Genomic DNA, 20,800 nt, shown 5'->3' on the forward strand with positions numbered 1-20,800 from the left:
AAAACTGAATTAACATTAACAGCCAGCACTGCTATCTTCTCAGCAGAGGATGATTATCCTCAGTGCAAACAATATCTAGTTAGCTTCATGGGGTCAAACAGCTCAACCGTTAGCGATTGGATAAAATGTAAAACTTTGAGGATGCAGACCTTCTGTACAAAGAAAAGATTAGAACAAGGGGCTCGGTTTTATCAGGCTATCTAATTAGTAAAATATCTATTTGTGTGTATAAAGCCGTCAAACAGCATAAATTGACGGCCCTGAGGAAACCTGAGAGGTTTAAGCGAACATCAAGAAGACCAAGAAACACAGCCAACAAGCTGAGGATTAAGGGTCAGGGTTTAAACCATCATCCCAACCTTTGAACATCCCATGGCGCAATGTTCAATGTTCAATGTTCTGGAAATGGGAAGAGAATGGGGTAACTTCAAATCCACAGAGTCATGACTATCCCCCTAAACTGACAAACAAGCAAGAAGAGCAGTAACCAGAGAAACAACCTATGAAAGCCTGGGTGGGAGAATCTGCTGATGGGAGCAGAGTGGCAAGAGGAAAAGCCACTGTTGAAAGAATTCATCAGGAGTCTTGTTTAAAATTTATCACAAGTTGCTTGGTGTTGGTCTATCACACAAAATCCTAGTAAAACACACCGAAGTTTGTTGTTGCAACATAAAATGTGAAAAATGTGAAAGGAATACAAATAATTTTGCATGTTCCTGCAGCAGTAATACTTCAAGGTCAGAATAAGGTTCGAGATGGTAAATAATAAAGAATAAAAAACTGTCTTCGGTGTGTGTAGACTGGGGCCTCCTCTCAGACAACCAAGATAGACGGCACCGCATCAAATCCCATCTAAAGCTGTGATGAGTGTGGCTATTGTACATGGACGTGTGTGATCCAAACACACCATGGCGATAGACACCACCGATAATCTGATGTTTGGCAGGTTACTAACGGTTACCTCATCAGCATTCACGACAACAAACACACACAGACACAAAAACTGAGATTGTGCCGCGTGTGTTGATCTTGATTAGAAACACTTGAGAGCCAACACATCAGAAGATTAGATTAGAAAGGCCTCACACAGAATTGTGAACGTACACAAATAGCAACTACTTAAATATTAATGTTTGCAAGACCTAATAACCCTCAAGTCTACATTTTACAGCAGTATCCTGAAGGATTTTTCCATTGCACGAGACACGCCTTTTATTAAAACTGTTATCACTCTGGGATTATGATGGTTTACCAAAGGAAGGTCTGACTTCGCTAAGTGTGTGCAGTACGAAGTAAGTGGTAAGTGTCAAGGTGTGTGTACGAAGGTGGCAAATCAAGGCTTTCTATCACCAAGTTATCTCACCCTACTTGAATTTTCAACAATCATTGAGAAGTGTCAGGAAAGCTGTCAGGATGCAAGTTTGTTGTGTAATTCAAACTTTTATTTGACCAATTCCCCTACTACACAAATAATAAAGCTGGACCTGAAAGTGGAAACTTTTAAGCATTTTATTATGATTTTAGTCAAACAAAATGTAGTGCTTAATTGTCAAAGGTAAGGAAAATGATTTTGGCTACATTCGCACAAGCAGGTCTCCATGCTCAGTTCAGATTTTTTACTGAAATGTGATTTTTCTTGGGTGGTCGTTCATACTACCAATTAAGCTGCCGTCTATGTACCTGTTTCCAGTTGTTGAGCAATGGCAGCCAAGAGTATTGTTGACAAAGAAAGCAATAAAACAGAAAGCACAACTAAAAGCAACAGAGCATCGACTGCAACTTCTGTAGAGAAGTCAGTGTGGGTGTGCAGTGAGAGCTGCTGGGATTGAGATGTGATGCGCTCCAGTGACACAGAGTCCTTTCATAATTTTCAGAATTGTACTTTTCAGCCATTGTCAAAACTATGACACGTTTCCTGTCAATGACGTAAAAGTCAGATAGAATACAACATGATTGTTCAGAACGCCGACGTTTTGAAAACTATCAGATACATATCTGATTTAATGTCACAAATGGTAGTGGAAAAAATGTGAGTTTTTAGGGTTGTGGGTTAAAAATGTCAGAATTTGGGCCATTCAGATTGCCATGAAAATGTTGGATACAAGTCGTATATGGGCAAAAAAAATAAAAACAATTTAGATTTGGGTTGCATTTGCCTGCTGTATGAATAAACCTTCATCTAAACAAAAATCATACTTGTTTTATGCCGTTAAAGCTGACAGGTTTTACTCCAATAAACCTATATAAAATTCTCTGTAGCTCACAGAGTTCAGGAAACATCCTTATTAGTAAACGGAGAAAACGCACCAGGCAATAGGAGATGAAAATGATTGTTTAAAACAGAGTTTTAAACAGAAAACTCTGTATAAACATGTTTAAACATGTTGGGTTTAGTCAACATGTTGGGTTGACTAAACCCAACATGTTTAGTCAATGTTGGGTTACTAAACACCAACCCAACATTTCACTACACACTCCTTCCACTTCAAGGTTATGCAGTACTGTGACTTACTCTGTCCCATAAAATCACACTAAAACAGTTATCTAAGGTTGTAATGTGATAAAATGTGACAAAGTTCAGCTACAGGAATGTACATTCAGGTTTTAGACACAAGTAGGAATCCTCAGGTTTGATTAAGGTCGTAAAACTATATCACTTCATAATCAAATGGACAACAGCAGAACTTACTGTGTACCATTATTTACTTTCAAAAAAGACTGCACCAACCCCACCCCCTCAAAACAGATCGGCTTGTCTACTTTCTGCATTTTTTGTGAACTGACTGTAGGACATGAAGTCAACTTGACCACACAACATTATTTATCCCAGAATCCCTGGAAACAGAGGCCCTATCATTCCAACCGTGGTTTACTAACAGCTTTAAACAACCAGCTGTGCTTGTGAAAGTTTACAGTTTTAATCCGCTGATCTTTTATTTTTTTTAATCCACACCGGCTGGAAAACAGGAGTAAACAGCTTTTAGAAGAAGATTTATTAAGCTCCAGCCACTCACGACGTTTTGATTGGCTGCTGTTCCCCAGGAGCCCGCCCCTGGCACCTGACGAAAGCGCTTCATTCCTCTGGTCCAGCAGGAAGCTGGTGCTGGCTTAGCTGGTGTGTTTTGTGGAAACACAACGAACTGGAACGCAGTTAGCACTAGCACCGCCTCAACAGTTTGTTGTAAAAGTTAAACTGTGTGTGTGCGCGTGTGTGTGTGCCCACAGGTTTCTCTTTTCAGACCCCCGTCCCCATGTAGACAGATGACATCAGGAAGGTTTTAGCGCCACAGACCTCATCAATCCTGGAGTGTTTAGAAGTGGTGGGCCGCTGGCCGGCATCGGCTAATGGGACAGAAGTAAACACAGAAAGCCACAACGCTTCTCTGAGCAGCAACTCGCTTTATTTAGCTGATCTTGGTCGAGCAAAGTAACATGAAAATATTTGAAACTTACTGATGAAAATGTAAAAGTAATGTTTCAGGATTTTCACTGCAGCTGTCATTCAAAAGGAGACGAAACGTCACATACAGAGGGGGTAGGTTTACACTACTGCATACTCAAATTATGGCCAACCTAGTGATAAGTTGTTAAAAAAAAAGTAAACGTATGCGTCCGTATGTGTCTCGGTTCATTCAGTGAATCATTAATGTCGAAGTTTTACGTAAAGCAAAAATGTGAGGTTCAGCCTAATGCCAAAATGCCTTCAATATACCAATCAAAAAAATTGTAAAAATAAGGTTTTTGGTATTCTGTGCAAATACACCGTTGGAGTAAGACTGTAAAATATTGTGATGACAGTTATGATTAACCCACATGTTGACTCTTTCCTCTATTTTTCCTCCATAATCAAAATGCCCCCACCTCTTCCTGTGAGCGTAAAGATTGCAGATGCCATTAAGGCATCAAAGGAAATCCAGCCGAATACATGACATGCACAGAAGTCATGAAAACTTGGCCTATTCAATTTTGCATCCAAGCAGTCCTTTGCAATCTTATTATTGCAAATATTAATGTTTTATGTGTATCTACTAGTGCTATCACTTGATTAAAAAAATGTTAGCAGATTAATCACATTCAGATCATCTGAGGAGATGATAGAGGTTTGCATCCTTACAAATATTTAAATATATGAAACACAGCTTGTGAAAATGTCACCATATACTATTAGCGGAGGCAATGGAGCTGTTATTTTAACTTTTCTTTGTATTAGTAAAAAAAAACAAAAAAAAAAACGGGAGGTCAGTTCAACTGACCTATAAAGGCAACATGTTTTCACTGATTTCTTTATATGTTCTCCTTCCTTCTTGATCAGTTTCAACTGTGCCTCCAAATGGCCTTAAGAAATAAAGTAATCGGACTTGCTATTTTTGTTTTAAATGCTTTATTTAAAATATATTTTTAAGGCTTTTATTGCTAATTTAAATCATGAAATAAATCTATGTAAACTGCTGTGAGTACATACTGTACATTCTTGTTTAAAAGTTTTTTTTTTTAGATTATTGTATAGGAACTGAAGTTTTTTTTTGTTGTTGTTGTTTTTGTGTTTTTCAAATTAGACAGTGAATGTGTAACCAAAACAACCAAATAACTTGTGAGCCACATTTAACAATATTTAGCTGTTTAATTGTCTAATAAGCAAAAGGATGTCTGCCTCACACACAAATCACACAAACGTCCAAAGTTGCCAAATATGGACATTGTAGCTTAAGCTTCTGCAATGCAGTCGTACTGTTCAAGGTGCCTTGTTGTCAAAAGCTGTACAAGAAGGTACAGCTGCAGTAATTGGTGGAATTTCATCTTCAGGGTTTCTTTTCATTAAAATAATAGTTTTATTTTAGTTTCCAACCTGCCGTAACATGGCAGACGGGTTGAAATTGTTTCTAGAGGTAACAAAGCCAGTTTGCCGTCTCTGATAGGCTCCACCAGGTTTGCAGTCCAACCTTTCACCTTAAAACAGAAGTTTTTTTTAAGGGGTTTTTATAAGGCAGCTGTCTAGTTCAAACACATTGAGTATCCCTCCGCAGCGCTCACATGAAAAAGCTCAACAAATTGCGACCGAATTTCATATGAGATAAGAACTAGATTAAGTAAACTCAACCATCTTCTCTTATTATTCCCCCTTCATGAAGGATCTAATTTCTGTTGCTTAGTTAGTTCTGGACAAAGTTGTATCGTTTCCAGAGCCTCAGAATGTTTACTTCAGGTTGTTTAAGAAAAGAGCAGCTGCTCACTGCATCATTCAGGATTAACTAACCTTTTACCGGCTGACACATATTCACCGGTACTTTTCCAAATGGAGCCTCTCACCTGGTTGTTTAGTTAAATCCAGGTGCCGACTCTGTGTTTTAGGGCACAGAAGAGTTTGCTTTCACTCTCAATTGCTTTTGAAATAAGAGAGTGGCGTGATCGATGAGGGCTCAAAAAGCAGAAGTGAGATTTCAGGCGACCTACCGTCGCCTCAGGTCTTCGGCGACGGTCGCCCTGCAGCTGAACAGGTAGGCCCTGAGCGACTGGAGCTGCTGACGGAGGCGCAGCACTGAGCTCAACGCTTCGCAGTGTTCGTACAGGCAGGGGTTGAGCTGCTGGATGTCCAGCAACGGCTCCTCGTACACAAACTCCAGGAACTCCTTGGCCTGTTTGGACACCTGGAGGAGCACGTTATAAGAGCTTATTTTTGGTTGTGTGCACCGAGCACTGCCAATACATTACACATAATCCCAAGCACGCTGTACTTTTCATGCATGTTTTGGATGAAGTGGGCTTAAAGAAAAGCCCGACATAAAGGCTGCGGTTTGCGCAGATTAAAAAGGCGGGATGCAACACGCTCGTTTGCGAGCTTCAGACATGCCTTGTGATTTTCTTTGCCTGTCAGACAAGGCCAGGCTGGCCGTGTGTGTTTTCCCCACCTTGTGTTTACTGGTGTCCCAGTTGTGCAGCAGCCGCGCAGGGATGAGGAAGGAGTTATCCTGATGGCAGCTCTGGCAGTAGTACCAGCCGCTGTAGTAGCAAACTTTTGCCTTTCCTTTGGACAGACCGACCGGACGCTGACAGCCTGAGGAGAGAGAGAGAGTATCAGTATGCATGGGGGCAGCCACTGCTTATGGTTTGGGTAGTCAGACTTTATTTATGGAAAGCGCAAAAACTAAAAACTGTAAAGAAAGCGGGGCAAGACTATGACGCTAAGGGAGAACGTTATGATGCTTAAAAAGAAAGAAGTAGGGATGCAACTCATGATTATTTTAGTAATCGATTAAACTAACAATCATTTGATTAATCAGATAGAAAAAATTGGCACATTCTGAAGATCTTTTTATTTAACCACTTAAAACATTTTTTATTAAATATTAGGAACAGATGCTAATACCAAGCTATTAGCTTCTTTTAAATGAGAAAATAAACACTTTATTGCCCAAAATATCATAAAAAAATGTTTTAGTGAATGCTTGGTCATGTGTAGCAAAGGATGCATGTGCAGCTAAAAAAACAGTCCTGACACCAACATGTGAAAAGCTCAGCTCTTTCTGCTTGACTGAACATCATTACAGTGTAGGTCTGATCTGTTGATTACTTTGGGAATTGATTGATTGATAATTGGCAAAATTAAGCAAAACGTGCTTAAGAGGAGCATTTTGAACGGGGTCAAGCTAAAACGGCCACTTGAGGAGTTCAAGGTAGAACACATTAACAGGTAAAGGTTTTGAAAAATGTACATGATTATAGTACAGTTTTGGCTTACGTATCGCTCTGAGTATGTTGTTCTTTCAACAAATGGCCCTTTTTGATTCTGCATAATCGATTACTAGACTAGTTGATAATTATTTGAATAATCGATTCATCATGATGAATCCGATTAATTTCTCAGCCCATAAAAAAAAATACGAAGAAAATATTGGTTAAACACAACCAACATTTTTGCCTAATTGTTTAATAAATATCTCAATGGCATTATTTTCACCTAACCCACACTGAGTATTTCCACGTAAAACCCCTTTAAAGAACATCCGAGCTCCTTCAAAGCAAAACAAAGAAATGAAGAATAATTAAGAATAATGATTCGTTTGAAGCTATGAAATTGTTTAGCTTTTGCTTTCAGTGATAAAATTATTAAAGCTAAACGAAAAAACATACCCAAGCTAAAAGTAGACTACGTAAAAGTTCATGCTTAGAGCTTCAAAATGTGCAAAAACATTCTCCCTGTCCAGGAATCCTTAGACAACAGAGTCTGTGCTTCTTTCTTTTTGTAGCCGCAACACAAGAACCCTAACTAAGCAAGATCTCTGTACACCAGCAACTCCTACAGATCTTTTTTTTTTGTTTTGTTTTACTATTCAGCCTGATAGCTTCCCTGGCCTGCTTTGTCTTCTCAACCCTTTAAAGTTTGTGCTTCACCCAAACACCCGGGTCCGCTCTGTGATCAGGAACACCCAAACATCGGAGTGCTGAAGGGCTACAACAGGTGTCCCTTATCCACACCATCTTAGTGGATATAAAGCCGGGAGGAAAACAGCAAAGGAGGGAAATAGAAAGATCCGGAAGAAAAGAAATGGGAGATTCTTATCGGTTATTTTTAAACAAAAGTAGAACCTTACCTAAAAAAAACAACAACAACAAAAAAAAAAGAAAGACGGAAGTAGCTGAACATGTGTCGGCATGTCCAAGGTGCTCCAACAAAAGATGGAATAAAAAGAAGGAATGGACTATTGAGAGATGAGCGGAAAGAACGAAGGAGAGACAACAACACGAACAGATTAAGACAGATGAAGGGAGCCAACACGGCTCAGGTAGCTCAGCTAGCTTTCTGTTATCTCTGATCAGCACAAACAATGCTGTAATCAACATTTAAAGCTATATTCATCCTTTATCTGATAAAAGAAAAAACGATACCCATGTTGGAACTCAGAGATGCTCTGAAGCTGTAAAATGTTATCCTCACAGTTCTTTATTGGTGAGGTTACTTTCTTTGCAGTGTTTTCTTCTAAATCAGGTGTGTCACTGGATCCCGTATAAACACACCAACAAGCCAAACCGTTAAAATCATAATATAACGTAATATGCATGCTAAACGTCAGAACAAATATTACGACTTCTGGGCGTCTTCTGGGTGTTTGACAACCAGCATGTCAGCTGTTGTTTCATGTTTAACGCTTTAGCCTAAAACAGAGCAGATTACTCCTGTGCATCTAACCAAACTACTCCTATTTTTGAGAGAGGTCCCATAAAATCATTATCAGTTTTAGTTTCTGACGTTTAATAACAGACAGTCATATTGCTGTGAGTTTACAGAAAAGTTGTAAGTCGTCAGAGACGTTAAAGGCTAACAGCTAGCCTCTTGTTTTAGCTGATTTTAGCTGTTTAACGCAACTCTAATTCAAGCTGTTGATATCAGGGGGATACAATGCTACGCTAATGTTAAAGATCTAAACTTCACCAAAAGAGCTTCATTATGTTCATCAGTGTTTTCAACATCAATTCAGTTCAAAAATAATTCATTTTCCCCAAAGGGAATAAGTTATCATATGGTGATGTTGTGGCCAGAAAGGATCTCCTGTAGCAGTCAGTCTTGCAACAGACCTAAAGACGCCTCTGATTGAAGATACTGTAGCTGTATGACAGCATCATCATGATCTCACCCAAACTTCTATGTTACAACACGTAAGTTGTGTTTTCAAAAGCTGCACCTGGAATTTATTTGGCCAAGAAAACAGTGACAAACATAACACATAGGGCTCTGCATTTTAAGGAAATACCTTTTTTGTGTTGGTTCTTTAAAATTGCTAAAATGGAAGATCATCTTAACCATGGGCATCGCAATAATTTGGTGTTACGGGGTCGCGTTCTCCCTCTTGGTCAACTATAGGTAAGAGAAAAGTTACGCATGATAACTTTACAGAAGTTCATTTTTAAGAGAAAACGTCCATCTCCATTTAGCTTAGAGTGGAAGTAATCCACTCCATATTTATCACATAAGCTTAATATAAAATTATGTTTACTGTGCTTTGAAGATGAAAAGTTAAAAGCTTCTTCTATTGGCCTTTCATGTTTTCTAACTAATACGTAATGAAATTTACTCAATTTAAACAAGAAATAAACTAACAAAACTTGAATTACATGTATTTCTAACAGATATCAAAACAAAATTAAAGAAATATATATTTTCTGTGGTAATGGAAACACCAAAAATCAACAGTTATGACTTAAAACTACGTCTAAAAATTGACACAAGCCTAATAAAATTAAAGATGAACCAACCATATACTGACATTCATGATTTATAGACTGGAAATGGTGAAGCACTGTTGGATTTATCATTGTATTTTTACAAAATCGTGTTTTAATAGCCAGGGTGAGTAAAGCAAAAGTGTGTAACAAAAATTACTTTAAGATGATTCCTCATAAATGGTTAATTTCTTACAATACTAGTAAGAAATAGGAAGGAAATCGAGCATATGTGTATAAAATTGTATTTTTCAAAGAGTTTGCTGAGTGCTAGCGTTAAAAAGATACTGCATGGATTTTATGTTAAAAAAAATGCCCCAAAACACACATCGATAATCTGGTCAAAGAAACTGGGTGCAAAGACACACTTTTGTACTGCGTTTTTCTTGTACTTTGACAAAAGTGTAACTGAAAACGGTCGAATTTGAAGTAAGCTACGTAATAAATTCAAATTTGCTTCAATGCCAAATAAGTTTCTTATATAACAGCTGCCTGTCTCAATGGATCACTACAAAGTTTATTCGCCGTAAGAGAAACCTATTTTGCAGCCGTAAAATCCGTTTCGCGTCGACACGAGAGCAAAGGTCTTTGCACTGCCAGCTACGATCCCAACACAGAGACCCGGCCGTTTGGCCTCGTAAAGCTTTGGTACGAATGATTCACATCCGTGAGTGTAAGTGTAACTCGGCAACATATCAGTCACACCATGTTGGCTGGCTTGCCGTTGATCCTTTCAGTCTCTACGAAACCTGTACTGGTTTAATAAAGAAAGAAACCTGTTAATATGAGAACTAGTAAGTTTTAAACGTGGTTTTTCTTGTTTGTCTGATGTAGTATTGAAATTAACTGAGGAACTGTAATTTGTAAATCAAAATTGACAGAAATGAAAGCTAGAAAACCACCAACCAGTGTGTAATGAATTCATGAGTTTCACTATTTGACTTGAATTAGTGAGACAAAATTACTCTTCAATGACATTCTAATGTACCGAGACTCACCTACATATGATTTCTTGCAGATACTATAAAGAAAAACAAAACAACATCCACAGTGCATATTTTTAGCTTCGATAAAGTTGGGCTAATTATAGAGGTGAGCTCATGCTGGTGTTTGGGGTGGATGCTCTAGCAGTAAACCGCAGTCCACCGGTTGCGAGCCAGCACGCTGGGGCCATGGTTAGCAGTCAGGGAAACACTGTGTCACTTCGAGGAAGTAGCAAACCACCAGAGCAGTTCGCTGGCCATATGTGGCCTCAGATTTAGTCTGGCTCTGCCGGGACCGCGGGAACAAAGAGGCACACGTAAAAAGGCCCAAAAACCAGAAAGCCTTTACCTCAAATTCTATATCATGAGCACAAGAGGTTGAACACACCCACACAAACAAACGCACAGAGCCAAACGTTTGTCCAACTGCGCTCTACAACGTCTCTGCAGAAGAGGACAAGTTTGACAGAAAACATAAACTGCATTGTGGAACACTGACAATAAGCAAATAGCTGTAACATCTCAGATCACTGAGCTGTTATTATGAAATAAGGAGTGTTTATATTATATGCATATAAAATCTAACTTGAGGACTTTGTGAGTCAGACTGAAATTGTTTGGTCTCTGCTTACCAATAGTGAATTAACCAGAGAAAATTAAGGGACTACGTAAACTAAACAATTATTTTTTTTTTTTGAACTGATGCAGCCTCTTTTTGCCTTAAAAAAAATAATTCAATAAATTTGATCACACAGCTATAATTTGCCCATTTAAAATGGCCTCAGTACTATAAACAGCAGCTTGATGAGCTGACAAAGATGACATACTTGCATTTACCAAAATAAAACACAGCACAGTCCCTGGTTTAATGAGTTTTCATCTGTCCACTCCTGCTTAATTCAGAAGTGGAGAGATCCAAGCACGATGTTTTTTTCCAGTCTGGCATTAAAATCCTCCCTGAACGATCTCAATCTTGGTATCCTGCCATATATAAACACAAATAAAATACTTTGCTCACATTTGCTTCAGTTTCTTTAAGAGTTTTGTAGCCTAATTACTCCATAAAAACCAGAGGAGTTTATAAGCTCTAGATGAGTCTAACAGAAAGTGATTTAAAAAAAAAAAAAGAGTATAAATGCTCTGGATTTGAAAGATGTATGATTTTAATCCTCAAAACTTAACCACAGATGTTGTCCAATGCAATCTCATAATTCACCTCGATGACCTTTCCTTACCTTGTCACATCTGGTGCTTGAGGGGAATCTGTGATCCCTCAGTGGATCCCAGGACAGATTGTATTCAAACTGCTAAACTAACACAGATAAATTATCTCTGTCAATTTATCTGCATCAATTGTTCCCTTAAAATAGCTTGAACACCTTAAAAAATGTTAGAAAATAATTACTCAGTACTGGGGATTTATGAACTCCATGATTTCTGGGTGTTATGTAGGGTCTCTTCTGATTCTAGGGTACTTAATTGACAAAGAAGCATACATTACTATTGTCAATGGCATTACAAAATTGTCCTTTTTTGGCAATGCCGGTGGTAAAATGGTTTGTTGATCAGATGGAGACAGTCATCAAGAGGAACCGTCATGGCCTTCAAGTTTTCGAAACACAAAAACTTCAACTTCAGTTCGGATTTTTAAGATCGTACAAAGTCACATTTCTACCTTAAACAAGCAAAAATGAATCTACCTTTTTTTTTTCTTCTTGAATGTTCGAGTAACAAATAACAGTTCAACCAGCAGAGCAACAACTGAATTTTCTGCTCGTCTCTGATCTTTTATGCGTCTTTCTGGGATGAAGAGGAAGAGGGACAGAGGGAAAGATGAATGGGAATTCAAACGTGGCTCAAAGGTCCACCGATTGTACTGCGGCTCTCTGTAGTGAGAGAGGGTCACTTTGACCTGTTCACACCAGGAGAGAGAGAGAGAGAGAGAAAGAGAGAGAGAAAGAGAGAGAAAGATGACATCAGGGCAAGAAGAGGACTCCTGCTTTCATCTGCCCGCCGCTGGTTCAAACCACCACACCTCTGACAGGACACTGCTGTGTGTGTACGTGTGTTTGGTCTGTACATGTGTGAATTAAAACTGAAAAGACGAGAAGCGTGAGCTTTGATGTTCCTCATTCATAGCGACCAAACACTCAAATGAAAATGTGAACAAATGGAGAGTCTAAGATTGTGTGTGTGTGTGTGCGCGCGCGTCTGAGACTGTCAATCTTTTGAAGTGAACCTCCAACTTCCGCAGTTCCCTTGAATTTACCGATTCCCACTTCACTCGAAACACCCCGCCACACCCCCCTTTCGAATCTAATGGACTGACATAGTAAATCAGGGGCCTGAGAACATGCTCCAGTGCAACAACGGGGGCCACCAAATCAGGAGGCGATGTGTGTGTGTGTGTTAATCGCACATGTGGGGAGAGGTTAAGGGGTTGCCGGGGAGTCAGTCTTCAAACGTAAAGCATTTCCTATAAATGTAAAAAGTAGCTAGCTTTATCTACAGTAGCTAGCTGAGTACATTTTGATGCTAAGCAACTAGTCACTTGTTACGTATGTGGCTGGAAGCAGCATATGCAAATGCAAAAGGTGGATTAGACTGGAAAATCAGATTAAGAAAGATTAAGAAAATAAGAGTGGAAACTGAAGATGGGTGTAGCAGCTAATGACTTGTTTGTTTTAGCAGCTTGCTACTCGTCGCCTTAACCACCGTCAAGTCAGTGAAGATGTCTGCACACAACGCAAACTTTTGCCTGACAGAAAAGTCCTGAAAGGAAAAAAACGTCACAGATTCATATGAGATTAAATATCTAAGATCTGTGACACATTTAAGGCCAACTTACATTTCATTTAAAGAATTTAAGACATTTTAGATCATTATTATAAATCTCATCTAAAATTTTATTATAGTACCTCAGCTGTCTCAGCTAATCTGAGATAAATATCCCTCTTTTCTACAGGAATATTTCTATAAATGCTTTACTGTAGATAGGTTTTAAAGTAGGTGAACCTGCATCTAGGATACACTTTTCCATTCAAGGAGCCACTTTTGCCCTCAGTACTACAAAATAAAACTCATATATTGAGCCACAAAAAGTGATTTTATAAATATGTCCAAAATAAAATGTTTCACTATGAAAGCAAATGAAATGAAACTAAAATGTATTTGTTTTATAGAAAGTGGAAAATGAAGAAAGATAGGTAGCACAATCTGAAGTTGGTTACTTTTAAAAGCTTGTTGTAGATGTTGCATGCATTAGAACTAATAGGAAAAAATATATATATTTTTTCTTTTTTTAAGACCCACAGTGGCGGACCCAAAGAGCCAAATGGGACTCTGGAGCCGCAGGTTTAAGACCCCGACTGAAGAAGCTTCATGTCCCTTTTATGCTCCAATACTAAAGTAGCACATGCTGGATCAGTGAAAAAGGATGAAAAGCAGTAAAAGAAAAAATAAACTGCCTGTAAAAATCTAAAATTGATTTTTTTTTTACTAAAAATTTTTAAAACAGAGTTTCAGGTTTCTGCTAATTAACACAGCAGGAGAGTAAGAAGGGATACTGTCCCTTTTGAACGGGTGGACAGCGGGAGGGATGGAGACAAAAACAGGACATGGCTATGAACATGAATGAACTGGTGAAAGCAAACAGAATGAAAAGGTAGAAGAGGAGAGTAATAAACGGGCTGAAGGAGCCAAGGTGCGCGCTCTATAGAAAACAGACGTATCCAGCTGTCCCGTCCATCCAGCTCTGACCTGAAACCCCTCCAACAAACCCCTCCGCTCACAGCTGTCCACTGTAGCGTCCCTGGGCAGCTTTCATTTGCTCTCATTCACTCACAGGTTCATTCATTCATCCATTTTTCCTCCCCACCAACGCTTTAAGCCCGCCAATTATCATCAGTTGGCCCCGGACGGCCCCCCATCCTTGTTCCCGTTTCAGCTGTCCTTTCAAACAGCCCTGCATTAATAAAGCCAGTGGTTACAAATAAAAAGGGAGGTGAGCGGCGATTATTCAAAGCCCTCCAAAAGAGAGAGCGAGAGGAAGCCCACGTTTCACACCCAGGGGGAGGAAAAGCACCGCCTGCCATTTGCGGGGTTGTCCAAGGGTCTGGTATGAGGACTAACTGGAATATTAATAGAGAAGGCGGGTACTTTAATAGTCCTAATCTGAAGAAGGGATTTAAGAGTACATTAAGTAGAAAAATAAATCTAATAAAACTGATGTTAACCGAGGTCATGGAGTGGTTTGGGATTCTTGATGAAAGACTGGGGGGGACGTCCATGTTTTACTCCAAGTCCACATTATTAATGTACAAGTTAAAAGTAAATATGGGACTGAGAGGAGATGAATAACAATGCTATAAAAAGGTAGCTTTAATGTGACGTTGAGTTAAGACGTTTAAACAAAAAAGTAAAAGCAACAAGGCATGACATAATCTAATTGCTTTTATTCCTGCCACTACTGGAACGTGACACACTGATAATTACTGTGCGGCTGAAACAATTAATCGGATTAATAGTGATTAATCGATTGTTCAAATAATCGTCACCTAATTTGGTAATCGATTAATGGTAAACTGGAGCGTAAAAACTGAAAGAAGGCCATTTGCTGAAGGAACAACACCCTCAGAGCAGTAGTTAAGACAAAACTGTAAAATATATGTTTTGCATTTAGGGTGAAAAGAAACACCTTTGTCTGTAAATATGGTTGGCATATAATCATCCTACACTGTATTGATTTTAAGTCAATGTTATTCATTTAGCTACGTCCTTTGTTACAAATGCTCAAGTAAAGAAAGGCTGCATTACTCATTTTAAGCAATAAAATGCTTATTTTCCTACTTACAAAAGGAACTGAATTGTTTGTTTATTGACATTTTTAATGCATTTCTAAGATTATATAAGAAAAACTTAAATTAAAAATCTACAGAATGTGCCAGGTTTGGTTTACCCGATAAACTGATTGTTTGAATAATTGATTGATAACTAAACAATTGTTAGTTGCAGCTCTGAATCACCGTTAAATAATGTGAAGTATACCTTCTGTACAAGGTGAATTTATCATGAACTAATCATTTGCTACATTTAAAAGTAGTTCTTAAGCTATATTTCTTACTCCACACAATATCACTGCACAAGTTGGTGGGTAGTTAGACGAGCTATCTGCTCCGGTAGCCAAACCTGCAGCAGACTTTTTGACAAACATGCTGCTTTTTTCATTCTAACAGCAGCTTCAAAACGGCATTAACATGAATATCAGTGACGGATGGAGCTGCTTTAGTTTTCACACAGTAGCAGTCTTTCAAGATGAGCTACTTTCAGCTGAATATGTCTTTCACATAGGCAGAGGAAAAGCATTGGGGACATAATTTTCCAACTAGGTGATCAGCAGAGCACAGCAGCAGGTGGGTTAGGGAGAGCACCGCTGCCTGCAGCTCATCTCGTTAAAGGACTTTAGACCGAGGGAACATCATGAAGGAATCTCCTACCAGTTTTGATCTAACTGCTAAGTAGAGATAAAAGGCTACACACCTCCTTGTTAGGCCTTATAAATATGATATTTAATTTGTGTCTAGAGTAGCTTCTCTCTTAGAACTGGAAGAGGAAGTCTCATGTTGACGATAAGAGGCTAGACAAGCAGATGATTAGCCAGGGGAATGCTAAAAATGTTTCACGTAAACAGGTTCAAAATATCGCATGTACAATGAAACCATTTCTAACTGCAAGTTCAGGTCGACCAGTCCTCGTTTTTAGGGCTGTAAATGTGACTCTTTTAACCCGTGGGCCCTGTGGACATTTAAACTAACCAAAGATATTTAAAGCCAGGCTTGGTTAGCCCATTTCAATGTCAGTAAACATCTTTACGAGGACGGCTTCACACTTTTGGGCCACAGTTTGTTGCAGCTGAGGAAATGCTGTAGTTATGATTGTGCTTGACACAATGCAGATCTGAAGTATTGGTAATGCATATGGAGATATGATGCTCGTCTATCGTTTTAAGAAACAGAAAGGTAGGCAAACCTTTATGCTGTTATACTTTCTGCTGTGAAATGATCTCACTAGGAATCTGGTAGTGTCTGTAAATGTCACTTACCTGCACACCTAAAGCTCTGAGCGGTGAGCCCCTTCTCCACAGCCAGACAGGTGAGAATACTGAGGAAACTGGTGGTGACAGACTGCCGCTTTGTTCTCTGGGCCTCCCTCTGCTTCCTGTCCCTTGGTGGTTTGGACCTCAACAACACTTCTTGGAGACCAGGAGGTCCGTCTGATTCTCTCTTGTCTTCTTGCGTGGGCTTCTGCGAGTCCACTGCCTGCCGCAGCGCCTCCACCCATTCCTGGGCTTTCAGGTGATCATCCGCCTTGAGCTTGAGGAGCTCTTTGGGGAAAGTGGCTTGGAAACACCGCCCTTTATCTGCCCATGACTCTCCGGTCTCTGGTACAAGATCCTGTTGTACTGACGAGCAGGACGCTAGGGAGAAGTGGAGGACCGGTTGGGACACAGACCCCCTGCCTTCAGTCGGAAAAGCTTGGAGAGCAGATCTCGTCAAGACGAAAGTGAAGGCCCGCCAGTTGTTCTGATCCATCAGCAGGTGGAGAAGTCCAGCTTTCAGCACATCCTGGAAGCGCTGGTTAAACAGAGGGAGGGTGGTTGGCCGACTCAACACTCCAGAGTTCACAGAAAGCGACGCCTCAGATGAAGTTGGGGTGTCGCTATCCCCGTCGGGTCGGGTGTCGAGCCCAGAGGGAGAGGGCGAAGAGGAAGGTGACATGGGTACAGGAAACTTCTGCTTAATTTCCACGCTGTTCTTATGCTTGCGGTTGTCCTGCCTCGCGGGCCTCGCTGCCTGAACCTTCTCCCACATCAGCCGCCGCCACTCCATCGCTTCCCACTGGTTGGCCGCCCTCAGTTGGAGACGTGTGCTGTTGAAGAACAAGGCCTGGAGTGTGCGCTTCTCGCCAGGCTGGCTCATCTGACTGGTCTGGCTGCAGGGTGCCGGGGCGATGACGCTCTGGCAGTGTGACAGAGAGTAGGCAGTGCCCAGTTGGCGATTGGCACTGCTATCCAAAGTATAGAGCCGCAGCTCACAGGGAGTCAGCTCAACGTAGCAGGATGTCCAACGGCCCCGTGGGCCCTCGCGCTGCTCCATCTCACCCTGCTTCACAACGCTGCTGCTGCTGCTGCTCTTGTCAACTGGAAACAGAAAAGGAGAAATGAGATAAATGACTTATATTTGCATGTTTGGAATCAGTTCATTCAACATATAGAAAAAAAACCCACTGATCATCCAGCTGGTGCTTCTGCGCACCCAAACAAGGGGTTACAAGAGCTGTTTTTCAGAATTTCCAAAAGTGATTAAAAAAAAAAGTTTCTTTCACTTATTTTTTCTTTGTTTTGTTCTGATAATGATCATTTTTCTCATCATCAGTTCTAGATGGACTTCGTCTGCCTACAGGACTATCCATCAAGTTTTCCTAAAATTTGACTTGGAATCATTTTCACAATGCTGTCAGACAAAAGACAACGTCTGTCAGTCACCATCTGTTCACACTACTGCTGTTGGAGAGATGGTAAAAGAGTATAAAAGCAAAGACAACAAGACTGAAAAACAAGTTTTTTTTCTTTCCCAGATCATACTTGTGTCAAGTCTTATGTGCCTTGTCTGTTTGACTATTTATCTGTGTTCTGTGCAATGACAGTAAATCTACTTAATCAATCAATATAATGCTGTCGTATGCCCTATGAAATACTGAAAAATGTTTTAATGCAATACAAATACCGAAACCAATAAAAAGAGGAACAAAATGAGCCACCTGCAGAACAATGTGTTTCAGCTTTCACACAAATAGCAAAAGTATTGAGTGGAACTAAAGAAAAATGGAACAATGTACACCACTTAAAAACGGGAAGAAAGCAAAGCAGGCTTCATAATGTCTAAAATAGAAACATGATGCATCCTGGCCACTGAAGTCCTGATCCCTGTTTCTAAGAAAACACAGTGAGCAGGAGCAGGACAAGAGCTCACTGAAGACTGTAAGGACTGTACGCATCAAGCCAAAAACAAATGTATAAGCAATGCATGTTTGAGGTGATGTGCTATCAGAAAACTATAGTTACTTTCTTATTCTTTCTTATTCTTATATTCCAAGTGTAATGAACTTGCATTTTTATGCAAACGTAATATTTTGTCAATTTCACTGATGCTCCCACCTGATACTGAAGACATTACTCAAAGTTAGAGGTGCACCAATTTGAAATTTTCTGGCTGATCTGATGTTTAAAAAAATCTGAGCTGCCGATTTGGATTTTTTTCTTCTAGTGGGGTGACCACTGTTGACCACAGATGTGAAGACGTGACATTTTGGGTGGGTCCGTCAATCAGCCCAATCTCACAGCAGAGAGAAAGGGGACAGTGGCTGACTTTCAGACTTTTGTGGCGATAGATATGATTGATTTCTCATGTAGGTATCGATCGTAGATCTCCCAAAATTATTTAATTAAAATGAAGCCCTGGATTATAACTGCAACAAATGACAAAAAGAGGAAAGAATTAGACATATATGGCAAGTGATATTGTCATCACAATATATACTACCTTTATCCCCGCTGCAAGATTTCTATATATTGTGTAGCCCTAATCCTTTAACTTTTATCAAAAAAACAAAATATACATTTTCAGCTTTAAAACATGATTGTTTAAGCTTTGAAACTGGTTTAATCTGAAAAGTTGTTCTTACTGGGATAATTAAAATAGCAGCAATCACAATAAGTTTCAAAACCAGCTTCACAATTTCATTTAGCTGTAAAGCACAATATGTAGTCTAAACAGGCAAAAATGCATTTTGTTTCTTTAATGCACCGGATCACTCATCTAGAAAGCCGTAAAGGGGAAATAATTCACAGCTCTGGTTAGCCTCAGGGTGGCGAGTGCAGGCTGTCATCAATCTTATCAAACCGGTGGCAGACATGGAGTCACTCAGGATCACGGACCTTGCATGTTAACAAAGATTTTGCTAAAGGGATAAAATAAATATGCAAATAGGATTAACTGGAATCGGGTCTAACTGATTGGCAGACTTTACGCTTGGGAGAGTCGAGATGAGAATTAGGAACTGTGGAGAGGAAAACTGCTTTATTTAATTAGCCTTCATGGCTACCTGCTGGGTTTTTACACCACACTCTAATAACAGTCCAACATACATGCGCACAGGCTTTCAATCATAGCTGATACTTCACACTCAACACCAAATAACTCTCCAGTGTTTCACCCAATCATGCTGCAGACCTCTGATATATAAAACACACTAATTTCCAGTGACAGTTTTACTTGCTGGTACAAATTAATACACACAACTATTCTCTAAATCAAAGTCCTTTCTTGTCACGCAAGTCATCGCACATTTTCAGGTGCAAATACCTGTGTGCAATGGTAATAAAAAAAGATTTAAAAATATATGAAAACCCAGATTTTTATTGTGAGAAGACATTAAGCAGACACTTGTGTAAAGCTACAGTCACACTGATAAACACATGTTGTGGGTCTAAATATGGGGAGGCAAAAAGTGATTTTGAAGTCCTGTTGTGTCTCCGCATCAAGTACAGTGAGTTGCTGTAGAAGCTAATCTGGTCTGAATGATTTGTGGATATTAGGATTAAGGGTGTGAACGCACAGTGTTCTTCTCTGAGTCGTCACTAATTGTTTACCATTTTTCTTTTCCGATGGTAAAAGAGTAGAAATTTCATTCCCATGTTGCACGATATACTGAATCAGAATTGTCATTGCAAAATCAGTGTGAGCATTGCCGCCACTGCTTGGACGCAATATTTGGTATGATGCTGTATTTTTCAAGAGTCCTACATTGATGTCTGGAGTATTGAGAATAAGAATATTTATTGAAAGCAGCATGGATTCTAACAAGACCTTAATGTCTGCACCCAAGTTATATTTTTGGTGGTGAAAGCTCACCAAGTGTAGTTGGGAGACTGCTTAAGGGTAAAAAAGGAAAAGAGTTTTAAAAAGATAGTAATTTTATTATTGCTATTGATAATGTCACCGAAATTTTCAGCAGTAATATTTCAATAACATGCCTTATTTTGACATATTATCAAATAAAAAGCAAAATGCTGATGAATATTGATATTCTTGAATGGTCTAAATGAACGGTACACTGGCGGACCAGAGCTACTCGCAGTTTTTCTAAGACGAGTAAGGCTTCTGTGTATGATCTGTCTCAATGACGTAACGTGCCACAGATTATCTTACGTCACAAACTAAGTATCAACAGTTTAGTTTTTAAAATATATCCAGGAAAACAAATGCCACAATTTTGAGAAGCAAGAAGTATCTTCTCTAATCAAGACCAAAAGGAATCCTAAAGAAATTTCACATTGACTTTGTTTGTCTAAATCCATATACAGTATGCATATTGTTTACATAAAACTGTGCTACTCATTTCTTTTTACCATCTAAACATCCCCAGCTGTCACTAATGGAAAGGCAAACAGGCCCCCTTTTTGTTATTTATGTGAATAAAGAGGCACAGCGAGGCCCAGTAAATCACTTTGGCTTCTGCTTATTACCGTCTTTTTCCTACTT

At 39.5% G+C, this 20,800-nt stretch overlaps 1 protein-coding gene across 7 annotated transcripts in view; it reads right to left on the reverse strand.

The window, feature by feature from the left end:
• Positions 1 to 20,800, reverse strand: part of plekhm3 (pleckstrin homology domain containing, family M, member 3) — a 48,588-nt gene that overhangs the window by 22,220 nt on the left and 5,568 nt on the right. For all 7 annotated transcript variants that reach the window (XR_004339916.1, XM_032567752.1, XM_032567748.1 and 4 more), the window contains 3 exons: positions 16,300 to 17,397; positions 5,907 to 6,052; positions 5,452 to 5,645 (listed from right to left, as the gene is read on the reverse strand). Coding sequence is in view for 6 of the 7 variants with exons in the window: in XM_032567752.1 (XP_032423643.1) it covers positions 5,452 to 5,645; positions 5,907 to 6,052; positions 16,300 to 17,397 (1,438 nt within the window). In the remaining variant the exon portion in view is untranslated. The remainder of the gene's footprint in view (positions 1 to 5,451; positions 5,646 to 5,906; positions 6,053 to 16,299; positions 17,398 to 20,800) is intronic.

This window comes from Xiphophorus hellerii, chromosome 7 (assembly GCF_003331165.1).
Source record: "Xiphophorus hellerii strain 12219 chromosome 7, Xiphophorus_hellerii-4.1, whole genome shotgun sequence".
NCBI lineage: Eukaryota > Metazoa > Chordata > Actinopteri > Cyprinodontiformes > Poeciliidae > Xiphophorus > Xiphophorus hellerii.